Source organism: Sarcophilus harrisii, chromosome 4 (genome assembly GCF_902635505.1).
Source record: "Sarcophilus harrisii chromosome 4, mSarHar1.11, whole genome shotgun sequence".
In the NCBI taxonomy this organism is placed as follows: domain Eukaryota; kingdom Metazoa; phylum Chordata; class Mammalia; order Dasyuromorphia; family Dasyuridae; genus Sarcophilus; species Sarcophilus harrisii.
In genome coordinates, this window is record NC_045429.1 from 58,089,275 (window position 1) to 58,116,361 (window position 27,087).

The window sequence follows — 27,087 nt, forward strand, 5'->3', positions numbered from 1 at the left end:
TCTATTGGAGATGCCAATTTTGCCGTGTAGGAGAGTGCCCAGTGTAGAACCCTCTCCTTTTATTTCTTGACCCTGTCCCCTATCCCCTATTTTTTTTTTCCATTCGCATCTAGAAGTTATGGATGTAAAATCTGGTCATCTCAGCAGACTTATTAAGACTTTTCTAAATCTGAGATGATGATAATGGGAGCTTGCATTTGTGTAGCACTTTAAGGATTACAAAGCCCCTTACATATATTATTTCATTTGAGCCTCACAAAAGGTAAAAAAAAATGCCTTGTAGGAGCCACCCAATGGAAGGCTCTTTTATTAATGGGATTCCACATTCCAGGATGAATAGGGCAAATCATGGAAAAAGTTGGCAAATTTTATTTTCCTTTTTAATCTCAATTAACAAGCATTCCTTTTGTGCCAGGCACATATCCCTGACTTTTTGATATGGAAATTAAAATATGTCCAAGACTGGGATCAAAGCAAATCCTAGGTGTTTTGGGAATGTGTGTGTGTATGTATGTATGTATGCATGTATATAATAGATATATACATATATGTGTGTGTTTGTAGCAACAAATAAAGCAGTATCTCAGTTTGTTTTCATCTTTGCCATCACCTTTTGTGAGGCTCAAATGAAATAATATATGCACTTGCTAGCCTAGAAGGGGTGACACCCAAGAGACTGGGGAAAATGCCAAAAGTCTGACCTCTCCCTGCCTCCCTTCCTCCCTTCCCCCCTTCCCCGACATCTCCACCCACCCCATGGCACTCAGCCATGATATAGAATGACAGGGACTAGGAGATGGTTTAAAATGACAGCCCTGAACTGCAGAAGCACATCACTCAGTCTACAAAGTGCTCAGGCAGGAGTCTTCCTTTACACTCTCCCTCTTCCCTTCATCATGGCCTATCTGGGGGCCCACTTTGCCTTTAGATCCCGTTGGAAAAAGACAGATGATGAGCTGTGTCGACATAGCATGTCCTTTATCCTCCACAGGGCAATCCGCAATGACTTTTTTCAGAGTTACCTTTATCTCCTGGAAAAACTTTCTCTGGGTGAGTCCATGAGACCTGCAAGATCAGGTGCTTGAGGGGGCTGGCTGCTTGGGACGTGTGAGGGGGGAAGAGGGAGGAAAAGAGCCTTTCACATTTTCTTTTGCTGTTATGAATCACCTGGAGGGCAACTTCCAGCAGACAAGTGGCTGAGGACTTCTTTTGGGGGAGAGGAGAGAACAGAATCTCTGGGGAACTGTACCTTAAATTGTGAGTTGGAACTGCAGCTTTCTATTCTGAGATTCACTGTAGTCAAGGCATTTCACTTCCCATTTGAGATCTAGAAATAGAAGCACTTCTTCTGTCTGAAGGAGATGCACCAAGGTACGATGGGAAGTGTACTCAATGGCACTAAAGCCACTCATTTCAGGTATGTCCCACTCTTCCAGAATTTATTTGGGATTTTCTTGGCAAAGATATTGGAGTGGTTTGTCATTTCTTTCTCTAGCTCATTTTATAGATGACCTCAGTTCAAAGTCCACCTCTGACACTGACTATCTGTGGGACTTTAACAAGTTCCTAAGCCTCCCCAGACCTCAATTCTCTTATCTGAAAAATGAGGGGGTTGGAAAGGATGCCCTCTAAAGTAGCTCCTAGCACTTATTTTTATTTTATTATCCCAAGGGTATGTTTACTATTTTGCAAATTTTTACAATTTTGCAAATATTCAAGAGTTGGATAAATTTGAACAGCAGCTTCTTAAGGATCCAGGAGGGTGTAGACTCACCAAACAATGATAGGAAAACGATTTTAGCTTGGGTTTCTGATAAGTCCCTTATATTAAATTTAATTTGATTTTGAAATGACTCCAGTGTGATATCCTTCCCCAAATTCTTATACTTTAAATATCCTTCTTTGATCTTTAGGAGACACAATAAGAAGCAGAGAAAAGAAAAAAAAATGCAGCTTTTGATTCTTTTTATTTAACAGGAATAGAGAGCTGGTAGAAAGGGGATTTGTTATGAGAAACTGGGACAATATTCCACTAGTCCCCTCCTGTTTTCAAGGATTTGGACAACAGAGTAATAAAAAGCTCAAGGATTTGGACAACAGAGTAATAAAAAGCTTATCAGATCTGTCTACCCTTTATGTCTATTGAATTAGTCAAATCAGAGCATCATTTATAATTAATCTATAGAAAATGGTCATTACTAGGGAATAAGTTTGCTTTTTATAGTCGAGTTTTTCCAGTAACTGAAAGGGAGTTTTCATGTATAATTCCCAAACAATTTTTCTGAGGTTGCCTGAAATACCCTTTGGATTTCAAGTGAAAGCAGTTTTTAGCGTTTGGAAATAGTCAACAAATTTAATTCAATTCAATCCACCTTTAAGTGCCTACTATGTGTCAGGCATCATTCTTTATGATGAGAATATAAAGACAAAATAATCCTTGCTCTCTGAGAACCTTATAGTTTTTAGGAGAATACAACACATGCACAGATAAGTAAGCACAAAGTATATACATAAGAATAAAAAGTCTTTTCAAAAAGGGAGAGAGCATTAACTAGAAGGAAAAAGGCTCCATTTAGAAGGTAGCACCTGAGGAATGTTTGGAAGGAAATTGTACTACTTGAGGGGAACATGGATAAAGGACAATCTGAATTAAGGCTTTTATGCCTAAAACTATTTCTGAACAGGGTTTTTGTTCATGGAAAAATTATAATAAGAACTCATCCTTGTTAAGGAGTCTTGAAGTTGGATCAATTATATTTTGTGTGAATAAACACAAAGGCATTTATTAAGTGCTTATTGTGTGCTAAGCACTAAGAATATAGATACAAAAAGAAAGACAGTCTTTGTCCTTGTGGAATTTTTTCCCCTCACTTCCTAATAGGGGAAAACAACAGATATAGGAGAGTGATGGCCAGTGAAGTTTGTGTTTGGTCTGGTTAAGTCATTAGGATTGTTGGATTACTTTATCTCTGGTTAAATATTAAGAACTCTTACCCATCAGAAGATGGTACTCAAGGGTGGGAGTAGGAGTTCCTAGTTGGAGGTTGAGGGTAGAACCATTCATAATAATAATAATAATAATTCTTAATAATGGTGTGAAGATTTTCCAAATCTATTAGGTGATCTTCATAATACCCTTTGTGGTAGATAAGTATGGGAAGTCTTATGCTAACTTTACATAAAGGGAAATTGAGGCTCAGAGAAGTTTTGTGATTTGTTTATAGTCTCATAGATAGTTGATGATAGAACTCTAGAAGCAAAGAATGCTTGACTTAGAACCAGGATAAAACTTGAGTTTGAATTCTGCCTCAGATGCTTACTAGTGGTATGACTTTGAGTAAGTCACTTACTTAAACATTGGGTCTCAAGTTTCCTCATTTCTAAAATTGGGATAATAAGTATCCTGACTCACAGGACTGCAGTGAGGATCAAACAAGATAAACTATAAAAACGCTTTGCAATATTAAAACACTGTATCACTGTTACCTCTTATTGAAATCTTTGCTGCTACTTTGATGCTAAAATAAAAATGTTTTCTATACCTCTCAGCACTGAAAAAATCTCTCAAAGTTGATTTTGACCTATTTCAATGGTGACTGGCTTTGTTTAATTCAGGTGAATATATGCCCAAGTGAGTAATACTTACTCTGCTCATAAAAAAAAAATCATGAAATCTACAAGTTGTCTCACTTATAGTAATTAGCACTTATAGAAAGTGCTATTTCTCTTTCAACAATGCTTTTTAAGATAGCACCTGAGAGCCATGAGCTATTTTCTAGGGAATGACTATTTCTTCTGTTTTCTCTCTTCAATTAGTTTTGAATAGTATAACCGAATTGTATAATTTATATGACTTCTCAGTGTTCTCTCATCCTTTTGCCATCCTTTCTTTGCCTATTGTAGACAGATGAACTTTATTGTACATCTCATAAAAATCTTAGCTTTCTTCCAGGCTTAACTTAGATGATTCTTTTTTGGAGAAGTCTTTCTTCCTTATTTTATTATTGATGAACTGGTTTCTAGCTTCTTACAACGTTCAATTTGGGTTCTAAAAGCTTTCCTTATCCCCTGAGTTTTCATCTTAAATGGTCTTGTATTTACTTATTGGTATAACTATTAACCACTCTCTCCACCTTCCTCCCCAATAAAATATAAACTCTTTGAGATAGGGACTAATTTCTTATTTCTTTTCTGATGTCCAGACCTGAATCTCTAACTTATTACAGGATAGCTTCTCTTAGAAGATGCACCAGTCTCTCAAATTCAAAATATCCTCAACTGAACTATTATCTTTCCCTCCAAACCTTCTCCTCTTGACTTTACTTTTTCAGCCGACGGAATCAGAATTCATCCTTATTTTGCCATGATCAAATTCTGGGAGTAATCTTTTTTTACTTTTAAAAGTGTGGGAAAGTGTTTCATATAATTTTTAACTTGTACTTTCAACTATACCATGATGCCCATAATCAAATTTTCTTATTTGTAAATTATCTAGAAAATAACCCTAGTTCTTTGGCTAGGAATACCAAGGGGATTAAGATCTATGACTATGGCTACCTTAAAACTAATTTTAGGCTTAAAAGCAGTTGGTAGTCATTATCAAGTAGTGACACATTATGATTTGCCCAAGGAGATTATATACAGAATGCCTCTTTGAAATTTGGGGAGTCCATTTTGATTACATTTATTCATAGATTTTTTTTATGGCCAGCAATTGGTGATATCAAGATTTTACTGTGATGAAAAAGTAAGTCCTCTTTACAAAAGTAAGTCCTCCTGTCCTAGGGCCTATAAGAGAGATCTTAATGTTGAGAATTATTATAGAAGGAGAGTGGGTTGCCTATATAGACTATTTGTAGAGAAAGAGATTGGAAGGAAATCAGTCTTCACAACTAAAAAACTTTATAGTAATGTTCTGCTATGAAGTATTTTGCTGAAATGATTTCCCTTAGCTGCAGAGATTAGTGATTGAACAAGCACCTGTTCAATTAAAATTCCACATTTGTATTATGAGAAGTGCTATTTACCATCACTAAGCTCTAAAAAAATGAGAGCAATGCTTGGTAGCTATCTTCCCAGTTGGAACAAATGCCAATATATGCTGTGCCACATTTTTTGATGACGAGAAAGTGGGGGGAAAATCTATTCAAACGTGAATTTTGGGCTGGGACATTCAGAAAGGAAGGCACTCTTTGGAGGTTACAAATATGCTTTGGTATATTAGCCAGAATTTAATCTGGTTTACTAGCCAGACTTGTTTGTGGATGATTGTTTGAAATGACAAGAAAAAAGAAGGAAGTGAACATTGCTTTGAGTACTGAGGATCAATGGACAAATCTGTAGACCTTATAGAGTATTTAATAACTCAAAACTCTCAAAAATGATTCCAAAAGTCCAAATGATGTATAGAAGATTTAAAGTGTGGCATTTAAAAAGGTTTGAGAGGGATAGTTTCTGGGTAATTTAATCATTTTATTAATAAGGTCAACAGGTTATATAATAAAAAGACGGTCATTTGGCCATCTCTCTTAGACCAAAGACAATCAAAGTGGTGGGCTCACAATTTTTATAACTTTTGAAGAAAAGCAGGGCTGCTAGTGACATCATGTCACCCCTTGCCTTGAACTATCTAGAAAAAAGGATCTATCTTCACCAAAGCTTGAGTAGAACACAATGGGCTAATGTAGGTTTAATTCCTTATAAGATTAGGTACAAAATGACCAAGATGAGAAGAGTTAATGAAATCGTTCAAGCATCACTTAGATCAAGACTTTGGAATAAGATGAGAGCCTTGAAATCTCCCCAAGATATTGGTTATTAATCAACATTTCTCACAAAAGTAAGAATTCATCATCATCATCATCGTCAGTATTCATTATAACAGATGTGTCAAATATGTGATTAGTGGGTGACCTTGATGAAGTTATAGATCCAAATCACATTAAAAGCAATTGGGAAATATTTAACAAAATAAATAAAAATTCAATAAAACAGAGGTAATTTAAATTTGTGGTTTCCTAAGTCAACATGCCATCCACAGGGATCTTTATGTTCAGTTCAGTGGCCCCATTTCTATTTGATTTTAGAACCATTTCTTCTCCTTTAGCAACTAGCACAGTATCCACTCAGAAGTATGTACAGTTAGGCAAGAATTCACTATTACTGAGTGGCACTATTAAGTGTGCCAGTCTAGGTTTAGAACTATACATCCAGAGCTATCATTCTTTTTGTTTTTTCAGCAAATAACTATCCTCAGATCACTACCAATGCTTCTGTGAAGGCTAAAGATCAATTGCCCTCTAGTTTCATTCATTAACCTGGTGACTTCTCATATAAAAGTTGGGTTCCTTATGACTCACCATTCCCATATACAGGTTTTCTTTTACTATTTGAGTGCAGAGACTATTTCATTACCTATTTGTAACTCTACAGCTTAACTCAGTGCCTCACATAGTAGTCAGATCAATAATACTTATTAAGTATCTCTTTGTACCAGGCATTGGACTAAGTGCTGAAGATAAATAAAAAGGCAAAAATATAATCACTGTCCTCCAGGACTTTCATCTTAAAGGGAAAGAATAATAAGCACTTAAAAATACTTTTTCTTTCTTTTTTTATTTATTAATTCACTCCCTCATTCATTTCACTTTCAGTGTTATGATACTATTAATTCATAGATTTCTTGAAATACAGACACTCTTGATTGTCTTTTGGGAGAATCAGATATAGATCCAGAAATCAGTATCCAATTAAAAATAATAGCTAACACTTATGTAATCCTTTAAGTTTTAAATTGTTCTTTCTTAAATTTCATAACAACTCTACACTCTTTTCCCTAATGATCTCATCAGCTCCCATGGGTTCAATGATCATTTCTCTCTCTTTTCCAATTCATAATCCAAACTGCCAAAGTTATATTCCAAAATCTCAATTCTGACTTCATTTCTATCTTACTCAAAAATATTCAGACTCTCAATGGGATCTAGAATAAAATACAAAGTCCTCAGTCTGGCTTTCAATCCCTGCCTACCAAGCCTTTATCACTTGCTTTCTTTATTCTATTAAGGTGCTTTTCACAGAGTTATAAAAAAGTTATGACACCATGCTGATTAGATCCACTACAAATTTATGTTACTTGATTTGAACAAAGCAATCAGAGCAACAACTGAACCATTGTCTCTAATGGAATCACTTATCCACTCTTTCCTAAGCTATTCCAAACTTCTTTGTTTCTTCTCCAGGCTCCCATGGCAACTCCTCCCCTAAAGGTAATTGCTTTTGGGATAACTCAGACTTTATGTCCTATAGGGATCTCAAATTCAACATGTCCAAAATAAACCCATTATCTTTTCTCTTCTTCCAAACTTGACCTTCTAAAGAGGAATTCCTGAGTATAAATGATATTTCTCCTTTGAAATTATTCTGTTTCATGCATGCTTCTTGTTTATTTACCTGTATACATGTTTTGTCCCCTTATTCTTATAAGGAATATATTATATTATACTATACATATTATATATATATACTATACCATTTCCTGTTATATTTCTATAATGTCTTAAAAATAAAGAATATTTTATTTTTCTTTGAATTCTCAGTGCCTTGCATAATGCTTTGTACATAGTAAACACTTCATAAATATTTATTGAATTAAATTAGTTAATGCAAGCACAATTATTTTCATTTTATATATGAGGAAGTTTAGAGCCAAAGAGGTTATGATCATATAGCAATTAAGTTTCAGAATCTGGGTTAAAACTCTGCTGTCTTGATTTCAAATTCTGTACGTTTTTTTTTTAGCCACATTATGCTATTCTTTCTAAGACCTACCATCTTTAAAAAGAGTGCATTGGGTCAGCTTCTACTGGCTGCTAAAATTTGCCACACAGAGCTTCAAGGAATTCTAAAATGACACCATTATATATCCCAGAAGACAAAGTTGTTTCTCTTCTCCAGGTAAAGAAGTCCTGTGAGTTGTTCCCTCAGAGTCCAACATGAGGCACATTTAAGCTATCAGGAGGGATGAGGCTGGAGGCTACTGTGACAGCTCATACATCTTATTTAGTTAAATGTTTCTGTCAAGTAGGTGAAAAGAAGTAGTTGAGCTGACAAACCAGAAAAGGCCCCCTCCAAAGGCAGACTCCTGCGAGCTATATATCCCCCTCACGGTGGAAATGTTGCTGGCACTATGGAAAGATGGGAGCATTCCTTTTCATGCATTAAAATTTTAAGAGGCTCTACCAAGCAGTTGACTTAAACAGGTGATGATGACTATGGTTAGTTTTACTGCTTGTATTGGATCAAGGAGGTTCTTGGCTTGTTTTCCTGTAATCTTGGAATAATGTTCACAATTGGGCAATCACAACATTTATTTATATAACTCTCTACCATTTCACAGAGCTTTATACATATAATCTCATTTTATTTTCATTACAACACTGCTAAGAAGGCACCACAATTTTATTAACTCCACACTACACAAAAAGAAATTGAGGTTCAAGCAGGCTAAGCTATGGACAGCATCTGATAGCTAGGGAGAAAGAGAGCTGAGTTTCAAATGGAGATTTTTGGGGATCCAAGTCTAGTTTTCTTCCTTCTTCTAAGTTGTTATATTTATATCTTTCATTCTTCCTACCACAGTCATTTCCCAATAAGTTTTCCTCTCCCCACTGAAACTTCTTTTGAAATGAAGAAAAAGTTTAACGAAACTGACCCATATGGGACATGGATTATTAGGTTATTCAAATACTGAGCTGTATCTTGTATCTTGGAAAAGGTGGGATTAATACTAATTAATGATGAAGCTCCTGAGATACTTTCTAAGAGTTATGGTGGCCACCTTCTTGCCCATACCCATAACTCCAGATTCTCTTAATGCTATTACCCAGACATGAGTAGCTTTTTTCATTTAGTCCCCAGACACTTAGGGTTTACATAGTCTACAAAAATAAGATTTGACATAAACTGTCATAAATTAGAATATGATTGTCCAGTCCAGCAAGACATTCTACATATTCAGTCCGCTAGCTGATATTTTAAGAGACAGAAAGGACAAGGAAAAGGTCAATGGGAGAAAGATTAAGTTATTTAGAATTTGGGTCATCTCTCATCCCTAAATCCATCTCCAAACTGAAGTAAGGTTATCCTTTTGCTAAATTATTTTTTAGGATAGATATCTGTTCACATCAGAGGTTACTAATTCTAAACCTAAAAAATTCTTGAGTACTTTGGCAGGGTAAAAGGAAGGTGGGACTTGGAGTGAATTGGAGAAAAAGGAGGACTCATCTGAAAGTTCCATGAGCCAGTTTGGTCTAATGAATAGAACTTCATTCTAGGTGTTGTCAGGAGGCCTGGCCTGAATTACCACTCCCTGCTATATAAAGTGTAAGTGGCTATTTTTGGCTTCACACCCCAACTCACAGGGATGTGGGAAGGATTAGTGAGATGAGATCCCCACTGAGCTTGGAGCTGTTTGGGGGAAAGGAGCCATGTACAGTGAATAATATTGTTATTCAGATAACTTACAAAGAATCTCTCCAGGGTTTGCCTTTCTGCCATGATTAGTTTCTGAGATCCCAGCTTTATTTGATTAGATCTCAGGAATCTGTCACTGGCAGTGCTCTATAGTAAAGGTCAAACCAATACTGAACTCCAAGGGGAAGGTAGTTTATTGTGGAAAGAGTATTGAATGGAATTAAGGAGAACAATCTAGTTCGAATTTTGTGATTAACTATGTGTTCTGGGCTTCGACCAGGAAAACAAAACCCCAAAGATTTGATGACATTTCTTGTTAATATGAAACCCATATGGCATAGTGGATAGAAAGGTGACTTTAGAATTAGGAAGAACTTGGTTCAAGTCTCACAAACTGGTTTTGTAATAATGAGCAAGTCACTTCTTGGTTCCCTTAGGCTACAAATGGCAAAGCACTTGCCAATTTGTTTTGGTTGAAGTAGTTTCCTTTCTGGGAAGGTATTATCCAAAGGAACACAAATGATCAATCAATTAGAGGACAGGAAATGGATTCCTAGAAACTTTAGGTCTCTCTTCAATAATGTACTCCTTTCTTCCTTTAAGATCTCTCTCTCTCTCTCTCTCTCTCTCTCTCTCTCCTCCCTCTCTCTCCTCTCTCTCTCCTTTCTCTCCTCTCTCTCTCTCTCTCTCTCTCTCTCTCTCTCTCTCTCTCCCCTCTCTCCTCTTCCTCTCTCTCTCTCTCTCTCTCTCTCTCTCTCTCTCTCCCTCTCTCCTCTTCTCTCTCTCTCTCTCTCTCTCTCTCTCTCTCTCTCTCTCTCCTATATCAATAATTGAAATTAAAATTCAGAACTCCCCCACTCTACTACTTTCAATTGGGGTGGTAATAATCTAAATACAACTAAAGTGGCACAGGTAAAATTCTTTTCTTTCCTCTTCCCTCAACATCCCGCCAATCATATTTTTTTCATGACTATTGTGAATTCCTTCAGTTTCTCCTAATCTTCCCTCCTCATATTTTCCATTTTTTGGTGGGAAGGAGTGAGTAGTATATTTTATGCAAAAGAGATATAATCTGCCCTGCAGGTCTCATATCACCTTTTCCTTTCCAATATATCTCTCTCCAAAAGGTATATATTTCCTTCAAGGGCAAGACCACCCTTCCATTATCTCAGATTATCAACTTCTTTCTTATACTTGACTTCTCACTCAACACAAAATGCTCTTTACAAAATCACTAATGATTTGTTTGGTCAAATCAGTTGGTCTTTTCTCTAGCCTCATCATTCTTGATCTCTCTTTGACACTTGAATTTGCTGATCATCATAAATATTTTCTTCATTATGAATTGGTGAAAACAATGAAAGGATGTCATGTGTAAAAACTGTCACATTACATCATATCTACACCGAAGAAAACTGATTTCTAGCTTATTTTGGAAATCTTTCAAGTAAAGAGTTTCAGTCATTTTTAAATCCTTTTTTTTTTTAATGGTAACTATAATGGCACCTTGTGATTATTTGCAAATGGAATCATTCAAGGGAAGTTAGGAATTTGCTAGTCAAATTTTCATTTAGAAACTGCATAATTGATGTATGAGACTGGAAAATGAGCATCATGATTCAATGTAGATAATGATTCTTCTCTTAATTAATTAATTAATTAAGACACATAAATGTCTTAATTAAACTTTTCAGACAACCATTAAACTCAAGTATTGAAATAAAGTCAATTTAAGTGACTAAGTAGAAAATATTCTAGATAATGAGTTATGAAGCCTTAGTCCAAATCCCATCTCAGATACTTGCTAGTTGTATGATCCTGAGCAAGTAACTTAGCTTAGTTTCCTTGTCTGTAAAATAAGGAAAATAAAGCATCTATTTTTCGAGGTTTTTGTGAGAATAAAATGGAAGTTATTTGTAAAGCCCATAGAAAACTTTAAGTGCTAAATAAATAATACTACCTGTTATTATTTCATTAATGCTAAATATTGAAATTGAGCTTATGTAGTGTCCGTTTGGAATTCCCTGTTTGGGCGCCAAAATGTAGTGTCTGAACTAGCTGTCTGGAAGATCTTGGGACCAGCTTTGGTCTTAGTGGAGGAGATGAAGGAGGCAGGTGAGCCACTACAATGGTCAGGCATGGAGTCTCTAACTTCCAGTACTCTTAGCCCTTAAATACCTCAGTATGATTACATCATTACATCATACTAAATATGTGCCAACTAGAGAACCATTATCTCATCAATCACAACCGAGTAAGTGCTAACTAAAAGCACCCTGCTGTAAGTATCCTTTGCATCAACTATACTTTACCCCACTATCTGTGGCCCTTTACAAGGTTAAAATCAGATCTTAGAATTGTGGTATTATAAAGTATCAAACCAAGATTTTCCAAAATAATGAAGGCTATTAAGTGACATTGCTTTTACTAAATTGTCATTACAATGATTTTTAAGTGAAAGCAAAATGAATTTTATATTATTAATAAATAATTTATTATTTAAAAATTTCATAATTGTTTCATTTATTTTCAAGTATTTTTGTATGTATCCATATACTTACATGTACTTTTCTAATATTATCACCTAATGGTCCATAATAGGATAATATTTATATGCATTGCCTATACTATTATACTATTGTTAGGTGATACCTATTATTTCTTATTATTAGGGATTATTAATACTTAATAATAATATGGTTAGCTCTTACTTAACCTTTTATAATTATTAATATATGTATATGTATAAATCTTAAGAATATAAGTAATTATATGAGGATGGATATTCTTTTTTTTTTTTTTAACCAATAGGATTATCTGATCAAAAAAAGTTGGAAAGATACTTCTTTACTCATGAAATCACAGGTTTGAATAAAGAAAAGAAGAAAAAAGTATTCTGTTACACGATCTTTGAAATCTCTTGCAGTTCTGTGTGAGAAAGTGAACCCAAATTAAAATCAGAGACTCTTTGAGTAAGAAAAAGCAAAAACAGATTTATTATAATCTCGGGAGAAAGGGCAACTCCCATATGACAAGGTGTTTTTCAGTAAAAGAGTGCAAAATGCAAAATGCCAACACAGGATTATATAGACCCTCACCAGAAGCTCCAACCATACTCTCTGACCTTTTCTCTTATTGGTTGGAAAGTTCTGATACACCCAGAAACTAAATGAGGTCCCCAGAATACACTTTACTATATTAGGTACTTAAAGGCTAATTTAAGACACAGGGGGGAAATATTTGTTTATCTAAGATAATCAAACACCTGCAGCTTTTAGCTATAACTCAACTTGTTTTTGCAAAGTCTCAAGTCACAGGGCATGGGTCAAAGCCATATCCTTATGAAAGGTCTTCCCTCAGTTTATCCCTTTCATATTCTAAGGTTCTGTTCTTGACCAATTTAGGCCATGGATTCTTAAACTTTTCCCACTCACAACCCCTTTTTGTTCAAGAAATTTTTATGCAAGGTTGTATATATAGGTATATAAGCTAGGTATACAAGCATTTACTGATAATAAAAGAAATTTATTTTAAAACAATTCTTTGGTATACATATAATTTTATTATTTACTAAACATGAAAGTAAATTTTCACATTAATGAGATGGATGTGCTTGTTTATTTTTAAATAAAGAATTAAATTTTGACAGGATATTTGATACCTTTTACTGTTGCCAAATCTTTTGCACCCCCCAAATTCACTATGTGGGGTTGGTACCCACAGTTTATGATGCTTTGATTTAGATAGTCATTAAGAATGAAGCAACCCAAACTAGAATACATAGTACGATGAGTGGTAACCACTTACTAGTATAAAATCATGGGTGTTGTTGACCAAAACATTGCTTATAGTCATAGGAACTCTGAGCAAAAGGAACAGAATCTCTCCTTTAACCAAGGGTTGTCTTACTGAAACTGAAAAAAAGTGAGCATGGAAAATCAGATTTGAGACAAGGGGATCCAATATTTGGCCTTAGGCCAAAGTCTCCACCTTCATGAAGCGGGAGAGCCAGGTTTAGGATGTTTGCCATTTATATCATTTCTGCTTGTTACTTTTTACACAAAGTTTTTTTTTTTCAGTTTATGTGAATTGGAAATGTGCCCTATTCTCTTTGACTCAGTTATACCTAAGGGAAGACTAGGTATTGGGGTCAAGAGGACTTAAGCTTAAGTACTATTATCTACCAAGCAGATTCCCAAAAGAAAATCAGAAAAACCTTTGATAACCTAGATTATAAAGGTAATGTCCAATGTCCTAAATAAACTGCCTTGTTAGTTAACTTTTTGTGTTTGTGGCACTGAACACAACAGCTAGCACACAGAGAGTGCTTAATAAATGCTTTTTGATTGTATTCAAATAGCTTGCTTAGCTCCCCAATTTGACCATAAACTTTCTAATGACCAGGACTAATTTTAGTCTTCCAAAAGTCCCCAAAGTGCTTTTACCTACAAGGTACTCAACAAAAATTTATTAATTGATTGATTAATTAAAAACTTGTATAGGATGTATAATATATAAGGTCAAGGTCAGCATGGTATATTGAAAAGTAGATTTCTTAAGACTGTAACTTCAGGCAAACTTTATCACCTTTTTTAAGTCTTTTTTTTATCTGGAAAATGAGAAGATTGGACTATATAATATCTACATTTTCTCCTATCCCTAAATTCTATGAGTTTATGATTTACTATCCCTTGGATTTTACAGATTTCAAAAATATAAACAATCATGCTGGATATTCAAAGTAGATTATCTGACATCTAGATTTCTTTGATTTGGAAAGAGTGTTATTATAAAATATGAGGCTGAGCCTATGTAAATAGTTGGTTTGATGTATAGGGTTGACCCTGTACTCTTCTATATTTAAATTGCCAAGTTAATATATTAAGTCTCCCTTCATCAATCAAATAAAGCAAACTATTTAGAAGATATATATATATATTTAAAATGCATTATAAATATAGTAGAAAATTGCAGCAGTTGCAATTTCAGCCTCTGAAAATGAAATTAAGATTAACCCAAAGATAAGAGGTGAAAGTCACACTTCTGTTGTGATTGCAGAGTTGGTTTTTCTTTTTCTCTGGGTTATCCTATAGTTCCTACTGATTATCTTTTGTCACAGTTATTGCCTAGCTCCATCCTGAGACTTCTTGGGAAACTACAGATACCAAAAGAAAACTGACTCAAGATATGGCCCATCTTGCATGATCATTTGTGATATTCCATTTGCAGTGAAACTCTATGCTTTAACCAGCCAAGTCATCAACGGTGAGATGCAGTTCTATGCCAGAGCAAAACTCTTCTACCGTGAAGTTCCTGCGACAGAAGAGGGGATGATGGGAGACTATATTGAGCTGTCTAACACAGACATCCAGGCCTCCCGGGAATTTCTTAGGAAGTTTGTTGGGGTGAGTTATTCAAGTGAAGCTTTGATGAGGAGGCAAAGTGTGTAGAAAAGTCTTAGTGTGTAAAATAGAGGAAACTCATGGGATGCAACTGGACTGCTGCAGGATGAACTATTTTGAGCATTAATTTCTCCATCCTCCATTGGACCACCAATGAAGTTGGCTTCATTAAGCAACTAGTTGATCCATTTAGGGACATTTAGTATTCATAGCACTGGACTAATTCCATGTGTTTCAGAAAAAAAAAAACAGGTAGGTGGTACAATGGATAGAGTGCTGGGCCTGGGTCAGGAAAACCTGAGTTCAAATTCAGCTTCAGATATTTACACTAGCTGTATGGCCCTGGACAAATCAGTTAGCCCCTATTTGTCTCAGTTTCCTTATATGTTAAATGGGGATAATTACAATACCTACCTCTCAGGGTTGTGAGAATCAAATAAGAAAATAATTGTAAAACAACACCCAACTATCTAAATGTTGGTTGTTATTTTTGTTGTTTTTGTTATTATCTTCCAAAAATTGTGCTCATGCCATAAACTGATGACCACAAGGGGACATCAAAAGTTCAAAGATGAATTCTCTTCTGAACTGCACAGATAGGCAATTGATATCCTAATGAAGAAGATACATGTAAATACAAATTGTAGATGTGATTGGGTATTTTCTAATTTTTTTTAGCTAAAATTATGCATATATGTTGCTTTGCATTAATAGAAATAGCTAATAATTGACATGGTGGAGTTTTTAAAAATCTCCTATAAGTATATTAGTATTTCTAGGGCCCATGATTTTACTGGTTGGGATACTTTATCCTTGATAGAGTTTGCAAACTTTTATAACTTTGTAGATAAGAATTTGCTTAGCTAAAAATTCATTTCCTTGACTCCAACATTGGAGTAAATCTTTCTGTGCTTAATTTTGCTGGTTCTTAAATAAGAAAAATACAGTTCACTCCTAGGCATGGGCATAAGTAAGTTATTTCCTTAAAAAGAGTACAGTAGAAGTATGAATACAACAAATATCTGTTTAATGAGTGAATAAATGAGTAAAGGGACAGATCCTATCCCTGAAATTTATTAGCTTTTACAAATGACAGCTTTCCTTAGCCTCAGTTCCTTTAACCATAAAATGAGTGATTTCCACTACATAGCCTTTGAAGGCCCTTTTAGCTATAGATTTATGATCCTAACTCTTTCATTAACACTGGTATCATAAAAAAAGACTAATGTTCCATCTCAATAAATTGATTAACAAACAATTATTAAAGTATCTGCCACTCTAACAAGCCAGGTGCTAAAGTTACAAAGACAAAAAGCAAAACACAATCTGTCCTGAAGAAGCTTATTCTACAAACAAACAACATTTACATAATTAATATATCCAAAGTAGATTCAAGGTAAATTTTTTGTGGAAGAAATATAACAATTTTGGACTATCCTAATCCTTGTAATAATCTTTTATGAGAAGGTTCTATAGTGTGTGCACAGGAAATTCACAGCTTATTAATGATAATACTCCAAAAGCTCATTTGTCAATTGATTGGCAGGTATTTGTAGTGAATTTTCTCACAGAAATAATTATAGACTTGTAGGGTTGGCTTAAAAAGCAGTGAATATATTTGGCCTAAAATATAGTTGAATTGTATCAATAACATTTAATAGTCGAAACTCCCAAGTCCTAAGCCCCTCTGGATCTTGAGTTCCTTTCCCCTTCTCTCAAATATATCTGAACTCTGAGACCAGTGGTGAGGGCTGTGAAAGATGGTAGCTGAAGAGTCACTTCTCTATTTGGTCAGCTTCCCATCAGCTATAGAATCAGGGATTTTGGTGATAGCTATTATTTGTGATTATGTTTCTTGGGGTTGGGGGTGGGTACTTGTAAGTAAAATATTCATAATTTTATTAATGTTTTGTGAAATGGTAAAAGTCCATTCCCTCTATTTAGTGGAATATGAACCACATCTCTCTCCAATCAAGCTTAATATGTCTCACAGGCCAATAACTTTTATTAAATGTTACCATATACTAGGTGCTATATTATCACTTAAGGATGCAAAAAAGTCAAAAGACAGTTCCTATCCTCACTGTATAATGAGGAAACAACATGGAAACAATTATGCATAAATAAGATATGCAGGGTATCATCCCAAAAGTCCTACTGAAGTTTTAAGCTGTTGAACCTTGAAGCTTTTAATGCTTTAATAATTTAAAATTTCACTAAGATTTTTGGAGCACTAAACCAGAAATGATCAACAGAGAGAAGGCGCTAACATCATGACTTATCTTGCACCACAAGGGAGATAGAAAATAATCACTCTATACTTAGAGCATATTTAGGAAATTGTGTTTTGTTATGTGAGTCGCATTTTAGTAAGGATATCAGCATGTGGGAGAAATAAACTTGGATGGTGAAGAGCCTCCAGAAAATGTCATATAAAGAAGTAGAGATTTCCCCAAATGCAATGAGCCGCCTCTGGAAACAATGGATTCAGGTAAAGGCTGGGAATTGTAGGGAAGATTTCTGCATATGTCCCTTTTCAGGTAAAATTTTGGTCCACTTGATGAACCAAACACTTGATGAATTTAGTCACTCATCTTGTCATTTTTGTTCCTTTGAGTAAGATGACAGTCTGACAGTAAGGATCCATGGATAGGCTCCATTGACTTTTCTCGTTCCCCCTCTCATTTTTCAGGGGGCTCAAGGTCATGTAATGATGGTAGCTCCCAGTTCCTTTGAGGTGAGAAAACTTTTTCCATTTTCCCTAATGCTGAAGGAAGATTTGAATAGAAAAAGTTGGGCAAAGAAAGGGAGCATCAATAAGAAAATAGTACAAAAAGATTTTTGTATTTGTATTATAATAGGAGATGGGTCATTGTGCCAGTGTCAAAAGAGAACTTCAAATTCTACCTGACACTACTCCTGCCACTTTGGACAAATCCCTTAACATATTAGAATTTCAGTTTCCTCATCTATCAAGAATATATAGCACCTATGGTCCCCTCTAGCTCAACATTTATCACCTTTGTCTTTACTGAATGACTTGGGGCTTACAAAGGCTCTCTTTCCAAGCTATCAATGCTTATTGTGAAGTGTCCTGTAATTGGATACAAACAGTGTATTTTTAGAGTTAATATTGCTATTGTTACACCAGGGTGTAATGATTTGCTAAATTAGTAGCTAGAGCAAGATCCAAGAAGTGAGGGAATACTTGTCTCTGACAAGATTTATTTTTGTGTCAGCTGTGAAAAGGCAGATGTTTGAATATTTTTATTGCTTTCACTTCAGCACACAGTTGCAAAGAGGATAGAAAGAGGGTTTGCATTTGATGCAAATATGTTTCTTGAACACATAAATAAACAAGACTAGGCTGCTGCTGATAGTAGTATTGATGTCTTGCCACTCTTCCAACTTCTTAAAATAGTGAATTTGCTCTTTCTTAAAAATAGCTAGTATTATTTCATAATATCCTTGTGTTTCCCAAAAATATGATTTTGGTCTAAATTTCAGATTATCCTTTCTTTAGGACAATTTTTAAAAATAAATTTTATTCCTCCCCCCCATTTTTTCCCCTTTCTACCCAATGTACTCCATTCCCATCAACTCCCATCCTGAAAGAAAAAGGAAAAACCAAATTTTTGTAACAAATTAATATAGAAAAGCAAAATAAATTTGTATACTGGCCATATCCCAAAGAAACTGCAAATTTGAATCTTAGGGAGATGTCTTGCCTACTAAAGATGAAATTACTTGCTCAGGGTCACAAATCAACATTCATTACAAGTAGGACTTCAACACTATTTTTTTCTGAATCTAAGGCTGGTCCTTGATAGAGGGGAGAGGGGAAAAGAGATAGGGAGACAACACTCTAAGACAGCAGTTTTCAGAGTGTAGTCTGAACACTCCTGGGAGTCAACAAAAGTGACCTTTTAGGGAGTCTGCAAACCCCAAACTATTTTCAGAATAGTTCTAATATTGAATTTCCTTATTAAAATACTTTCCCCTTTTCTATCTAGTTATGAATATGAGACCAGATTTTCTTTATATACTTTATTTTTAAAAAATTTTCATATACTTTAACAACAATAACATCTCAATAGATTGAATGTAGAAGCAGATATGAGAATCTAACTGTCTTCTATTAAGCCAGACATTAAAAAAATATTTGCAAAAAAGATGTAAAACAATTCTATTTTTTCACTATTTTTTTGGGGGAAATATAGTTACTTTAAAGAAACTATATTATGTTAACATGTAATATATTAAATATGCTAATATATTTCTGTATGAATATGTATTTTAAAATTTTATTCATTTATTTTCTAATATTGTAAATATTGATATACATATCCATATCAACATTAGTTTTTGGGGGTCCTCAATAATTTTTAAGATTATAGGGACTTCTGAGACCAAATAGTTTGAGAAATACAGCCCTAGGAGATTGTATTATTATATCCTTTCCAGAATGACTGTATATAACTGGACTCTGTCCAGTTAAACATATGTTTCTCTCTCTCTCTCTCTCTCTCTCTCTCTCTCTCTCCTTCCCCCACATGTGTGTGTATCCAAGCTAATTTTATGAAATTATTTAAATAGAAAGAAATCAACACATGACTATATTTATGCCTTTTACATTCCCTACAGACCAGACACAGTCAAACAAATCTTTGTCTAGCTTGTTGCACTTCATGGTTTTTGTGCAACAATTTCATCTACACATCAAATGTGGCAGGGAGGGAACTCTTTAGAAAGTATTCTTTGAAATTTGAGAGTGGACATATGTCTAGTCATGATGAAGTAGTGTAGCCAGAGCGAGAGTGCTTATGTTGTCTGTGTCTGTGTAGCACTGGGACTTCTTCCATGAGTTCAGTCTTCCCATCCCTTTCTCAGAGAACTATTTAACTCCCAAGAGAAGAGAAATATCTGTGAAAAGGTGGAAAGTGCAATGGGGCAAAGAGACGTGAGAATTTATACAAGAGACCAGAAGAAGGATTGGTTTTGAGTAGCTTTTTTTTTTTTTTACATATACATAATATATATGTGCATATATATGCTCATATATATACATATATATAAATACATATATCTTATTCAACCAATTAATAAAACATCTTAATCACATTTTTTGTTTTAATTTAGCTTTTTTTTTTAACCATTATTATTTATTTAACATTTATGTAGATCAGTTTCTTTCTCTATTAATTGGAAAGACTGGTCAGTCTCCTAATTTTGCATGCTTTTCCATATGCATGTATTGCCTGAAGATGATAGTCTGTAGCACAGAAGGGTCAGTGGTGCCTTTATCTCTTGCTCTAGTGTTCACTTCTGGGCATGATAGCTTAGCAATGTTATTGATAATGTCCAGAGAAGGTCAGCTAGAATGGTGAAGGGTTTCAACATTGTACCATGTGAGGGTCAGTTGAAGAGACAAGGCATCTTTTGTTTAGCAAGTTGATGGTTTTCCTTAGCTCTTGAAGAAGACCAGAATGATAGCACTATGTTAGGATCAAAGTGACTTATCCAACTAGCTCAGATTGTTCTGCCACAGGTCAGACACAAAGAGTCCCTATGAGCATTTGGGGTGCTTCTCTAACTTTGCACATCTCCTGTTTTTGCTGAGCTAATTCAATTCTGCTTTGCTCATAGAGCACAACACCTTCCCTGGTGAGGGTACTTATGTTGAGGGGTAAGACTTTACAATGGGTTTAATCAGCTGTGCATAATTCAAGGAACACTGATTCAAGATCTCCCCAGCTTCTGCAATATATATCTGAAAGCATTTTACAGTCCTAAGGGAGAGGATATTTTCCTCTTCTCAAAAACCACAAACTGATTTTCATACAAGGTTTCTCATACAAGCCTTTTCTTGGTTTCATTTCTGCCATCTTTAATTCAAATTAATTCTCCAATTTATAATCTGTATCACATTGTTGTTTTTCATCTTCTACCTAATTCCCAATTAATCAGGAATCTCCTGTTCCAAACAACTTGGGGAAAAATGAAGAAATAACCACCCAAAGCTCTATCACTTCCCCACTGCTCAGGATCCTACACCAGCTCTCAACTTCTTCCACACCTTCTTGGACCTCAGTGCTACAGGAGGCTTCTGCACCTTGGGCTCTGCACCCACTTCCTAGCACTTAGTGGCAGTGACTTACATGTCAAACTCCTAGTTTTTATGTTTCCAACAAAACTTTTTTTTATTATAGCTTTTTATTTAGAAGTTATATGCATGGGTAATTTTATAGCATTGACAATTGCCAAACCTTTTGTTTCATTTTTTCCCTCCTTCCCCTCACCCCTTCCAACAGATGGCAGGTTGACCAGTACATGTTAAATATGTTAAAGTATAAATTAAATACAAAATAAGTATACATGTCCAAACAGTTATTTTGCTGTACAAAAAGAATCGGACTCTGAAGTAGTATACAATTAGCCTGTGAAGGAAATAAAAAATGCAGGTGGACAAAAATAGAGGGGTTGGGAATTCTATGTAATGGTTCTTAGTCATCTCCCAGAGTTCCTTCGCTGGGTGTAGCTGGTTCAATTCATTCCTGCTCCATTGGATCAGATTTTATTCATCTCGTTGCTGAAGATGGCCATGTCCATCAGAATTGATCATCATATAGTATTGTTGTCCAACAGAACTTTTAAATAGTCTTTGATTTTTGAATTTAAGAAAAGCATTGCACAATCCTCTATTCCCATAAAGAAGAGGTGTTATTATGGCCAAAGACTTCAGCCAAAGCCAGAAGCAGGAAGCAGGGATATACTCCATAGGCAAATGCTCAAGAAACGATGTCTGGCAGTGTCTGGGAAAGACTATATATCCATCAGAGAAGTGTCCAGAGGAGTCATGTTTGGCAAAGACCATATCTTCATCAGAGTAGCATCAAGTTAAGTACAATTCAAATAGTCTGTGTCCTGTGGAAGCAACTTGTCCAGTAAAGTTCCAAAAGAGCTGTGTCTATAAGCAGGGATTAGGCTTCTGAGGAAGTGGTATTATGGTATCCCCAAAAGGAACTGCAGTTTTCAAGACATCATTGTGTCCCTCTAAATGCATCCTGGCCACACAAGATCCCTATGTGTGTGTCTATTCTTCCTACTGATAGTATCTGAGTAGATTTATGGGGGATAAATTTTATTTCTCTTATATTACTATGCTTTTATATTAAATTCTTTTGCTTTGAACTAATTGTGTTCTCTGACTGATTACTGAAACTAAACAAGTTTGTGGAAGCCTGTGAGCTATGGTTTTAATACATATGGACTCAGAGCGTACCTTGGACCCAGGATAGCAGATTCTAGGAGATCCCTGTAAGTCCATGTGCTAATGGTAGTTTTCATCTTAAAGAGCAGCACCCAGTCTCTCTCTCCTATAGTTGAGAAAAAGGTCCTTTGTGTGGGAGAAGTAACTAGCTTTTCTGCTGTTTTCCTTCTCTCTTCATTCGCATATTTTTTCCCTTGATCTGAATGCTCAGAAATCAGGAGTGGATTTTCTACTCAAGTTTCTAATGGGCAACTCCAAATGTCTTGTTACCTTAATTTCAAGCACAAAGTTTAGACAGAGGTCATCCCAAGTTTGGCAAAATAATTTGGCACAGCTGAAACTTTTAAAATCAGAAAAATGCCTTTTTATTTTTCTTTTTCAATATGAAAAATTTGTTTTGGCTAATTCTCCCCACCCCCTAGTTAATGGAATGTACAGACTTGCTTTTTGCCCAGTTTTGGTGAGGGGCGGGGATGGGGGTTGTCATGAAATTTTAAAAATATAAAATATTACAAGAGTCTTGAAAAGTTACCAATTTTTTCCAACTGAAGAAAATTTCTGATTTCTTCAATTATGAGTGTTCTCTCCACCTTGAAATAATTTCTTATATGAAGCTAATGATCTATATGTTGTTTTTCCCATTAGAATGGAGGCTCCTTGAGGGAAGGAACAGTCTTTTGCCTTACTTTATATCCCAGAAACTTAGCTCAGTGGCTGGTACATAGGCTTTTTGACAGCCTAACTCTGTATTTATTTTTATACACAAATGTGTTTCTCCAGAAGAATGAACTTTTTTTTTTTTTACAGTGCTTTGTGTGTAGGTGCAGCAAACATTTAATAAATACCAATTGAATTCATTTGAATGGAAATTATATTAGATCTAATCTTTGAGGTGAAAGACTGAGGCTAAAGATTGATACACGATCCCATTCCATCCACATTGGACCTCAAATAAACCATAGACCATCTGAGGAATGCTTTAGGCTACCCAAAAGAGATTTCAAAAAATGTTCAAATTTTAAAGCAATTTCCAAAGAAAACAAATGATCTACTTCTTGATCTTCTTATCACAGTCAAAATATAGAGTCTATGCATTTGCTTCTAGATAGGTAGCCCATGCTATTGGGAACAAAAGGTCAGTATCTTAAGATATCAAGGAATGTTCAGGGGAGGAAACTCCATGTAGTTTAGTGCTATTGTGATAGCCTCCTAATTGGTTTCTAACTCTAGTCTATTCTCTATTCAATTGCTAAGGTGATTTTTATAAAATATAGTTCTGATTGAGCTCCAGTGGCTTCCTATCACTTCCCATTTGTCACTGAAAGCTCTTCATCACTTAGGTTCTTCCTAATTTCCAGTTTTCTTTATCCTGGTTCATGTACTTTGCAACCCATCTATGATGCCTTTCTTGCAGTTGTTCCAATATGACACTCCAACTTCTGTCTCCCAACAATATGCTCAGATTGAATTCCGGTTCACCTTCTGCAGTGCTATTCATTTCCTACTAAATTGAACTAGAGAAAGCTACTCAAGCTATGCTAAAAATTAATTCTCTAATCCCAACTGGATTCTCACTGTTGCAAGGCAATCCTTTTTGTTGTTTTTGAGCTGTTTCAGTTATTTCTGACTCATTGTGACCCCCATATGGAGTTTACTTGGCAAATATATTGCCATGGTGGGACAGCTAGGTGATGCAGTGGATAGAGCACCAGCTCTGAAATCAAGAGGACCTGAGTTCAAATCTGGTCTCAGACACTTAATACTTCCTAGCTGTGTGACCCTGGGCAAGTTTATATATATATATATATATATATATATATATATATATATATATTGGCATGGTTTGCTATTTCCTTTTGCAGCTCATTTTATAGGTGAGAAAACTGAGGCAACCAGGATTAAGTGGCTCATACATCAAGTAAGTGTCTAAGACTGGATTTGAACTCAGGAAGATGAATGTGCTTTATACACCATGATGCTCCTTGGCTGCTCAGGCAATCTTTCTATTTTTCCCTAATAGATTTTGCTGTCCCACTCAATCCTAGCAGCTGGTCCAAACTCTTCATTTCTCTCATAGTTCCCCTCCTGAGCCTACTCCCTTAGCCAAAGATTTTGTCTCATACTTTGCTGAGAAAATCAAAACTATTTTCTATGACTTCCTTCTCCTCTCCTTTTCTTACAACTACTTGACATCATCTCACATGTTTTATTCCAATATCTCCTCCTAATCAAGAACAAAATGTTTATATGTACTCTTGTTTGCATCTTTCAAATTTTTTCCACAGCAGATTAACCCCTGCTTTCCTGCATATTTTCAACCTTTCTCTATATTTGGATTCCTTCCTTAATGTCTACAAATATTATGCTGGTCTCCACCAACTTAAAAATCTTTTTGCTTTTGTCTTATAACTTTCCTCCCTTTCTCAGTAAAACTCTTGGAAAAAAGGCTATGTGCACTAATTGCTTCCATTTCCTCAATTCTTTCTTCACCCCAATCCATCCTCCATTTAACTACCAAAGCAATGTTTTATCCCCTCACTAGGAACACTGATGCTGGAGGATTAATTAAAGCTAATGAGTTCTGAACTGCAAAGGTTTGAGGTAAATTGGTTGTCCACATTAAGTGTAGTACCAATATGTTGAGTCCCTAGGAATAGAGATGACCAGACTTCCTAAAGAGGGACACATTGGCCCAGGTTAGAAAGGGTCAGTCTTCTTCCTGATCAGTGATAAGATCAGGTCCTCAAGTCATATAGGGAGACTCAGATTAAAAAAAATTTAAAAGAAGAATAGGTTGGACTGGATGCTGTCTTAGTTGTCTCCCAACTCTGAGTTTACAGCTTTACTCTTTGAGGTAATTGGGAATTGCTAATTAAAAGTTCACTGCTTCAGATACAGTTCAAGTTGACTTTTACATTGTTTTTTTTTTTTTTTTTTTTTTTGCAATTAATTTTTTACTTAATGTTTTTCCTGTTACATTAAAATTTTTTTCATTTGTTTTTAAGATTTTTGAGTTCTAGGTTCTTTCCCTTATCCCTACCTACAATTAAAAAAACACATGTGAAGTTATTTTCATGTTCTTTTTGCTGTCTACAGGGTCCTGGGAAAGCAGGTACTGACTGTGCCTTGGACTGTGGTTCTGGGATAGGAAGGGTCAGCAAACATGTTTTGTTGCCAGTTTTCAACAGTGTAGAATTGGTGGACATGATGGAAACCTTCTTAGCTGAAGCCCAGAATTACCTACAAGCCAAAGGTGACAAAGTGGAAACTTATCACTGCTCTAGCCTTCAGGAATTCACACCTGCCCTCAGAAAATATGATGTCATTTGGATTCAGTGGGTTTCTGGTTAGTATTGTATCACTCTATCATTTTCATTCTCCTTGTTCTAACTAATAGGAAACCCAGATTCAGAACAAAAATTATAGGAGGCACAATATTCATTATAGGCTATACATCCAACTTATAGAAGATTTGAATGAGGCTTGTGATTATACTTTCAGATAAATGATAAAAATGACAAAAATAAAACAATGATAATGAACACTATGAAAATGTTTATGTTTGAATTTAGAGAAATGTAAAAAAAATTCACATAAATATCTAAATATTAAGTGAAATAATTTTTATAATTTTTTTCCAGTTATGTTTTCCTGCATTTTTTCCCATTTCAAACAGAATTCACTTCATAGGATGTGACATGTTATGGAGAGAAATATATTCAAAGTGCTTTAGGGATGGCAGGTGAATAAGCAGGAGTCATCAGAATTAATGTCTTGACAACTTATAGGATATGTTTTTATTTGGGGTTGTAAAATGGATCCCCTCTTTTCATTATCCTTAAAAACATGAGAAAATCCTATAAGATGGAATTACGCACACACATACACACACAGATACACACAATACACACCTTCACCCTGATGAGGATTGAATTAAGAGAGCAAGTCAACTATTAATATTTTTTACATTTAATAAGAGGCAATTTATGAGCCACAATACATTTATCTGATAGAACTTTCCTGAGTACTTTGAAGCTTCATTCCTTTTTATCCTGACAATATTCCTGTGAGTCTGATAAGGTAGGTCCATCCTCAACTTCTGGAGTTTAATGTTTGATGTAAGAGTAGCAGCAGAATGATGACCTACTGACCCACCGCTATACCTGTATCCTCTTGTCTCCAGGGAACCTGACTGATAAAGACCTCCTTGAGTTTCTTTCTCGCTGTTGTGAAGGTCTGAAGGAAAACGGTATCATCATCTTGAAGGACAACGTGGCCCGCCAAGGTTGTATCTTTGATTCATCTGATAGTAGCGTCATCCGCGACATGGACATTCTCCAGAGCCTCATTCACAAGAGTGGGCTGGTAGTTCTGAGGGAAGAGAAACAAGAGGATTTTCCAGAGCAATGTGTGCCAGTGTGGATGTTTGCTCTGCGAAGAAAGGTGATTCCTAGGATCACAGAATGAGAGTTGACAAGGACCTTAGATCTGTACCTGACTAATCATCCACCCTGCTGTTTTACATTAAAATAAACCAAAGCCCAGAGAAATTAAGTGATTAACTCAAAGTCATAGTAGCAGAATGGAAATTCAAATTCAGGTTCCATGATTCTAAGGTCAGCATTCATCATTTTATATGTACCATATTGCCTATCTAATCAGCAAAATGAGAGGTTGCGGGCCTGTATAGTATTTGGAAATGGAAGTGTAGGAAGTGAGATTTTAAAAGTCTGTTAGAATTCAATTCACCTCAGTATACAATTTTTCACTTTCTGTATTTCATGTATGTGGTTTTTTTTCCCTTTGGGTCTATGTCTTTTTTAAATGATATGATTAATACGGTTTTGGACAATTGAATATGTATAACTCATATCAAATTTATTATAGTCTCAGGGTGGGGAGAAGTGATGAAGGGAGAGAAAAAATTTGGAACTCAAAAAT

At 35.3% G+C, this 27,087-nt stretch overlaps 1 protein-coding gene across 1 annotated transcript; it reads left to right on the forward strand.

The window, feature by feature from the left end:
- The first annotated feature begins 896 nt into the window (after positions 1-896).
- METTL11B (methyltransferase like 11B) lies at positions 897-27,045 on the forward strand. The gene is made up of 4 exons (XM_003767431.2): positions 897-1,050; positions 14,704-14,879; positions 25,243-25,492; positions 26,330-27,045. The coding sequence occupies exons 1-4, from the start codon at positions 897-899 to the stop codon at positions 26,611-26,613; spliced, it is 864 nt and encodes a 287-aa protein (XP_003767479.1). The 3' UTR covers positions 26,614-27,045.
- The last annotated feature ends 42 nt before the right edge of the window (positions 27,046-27,087 follow it).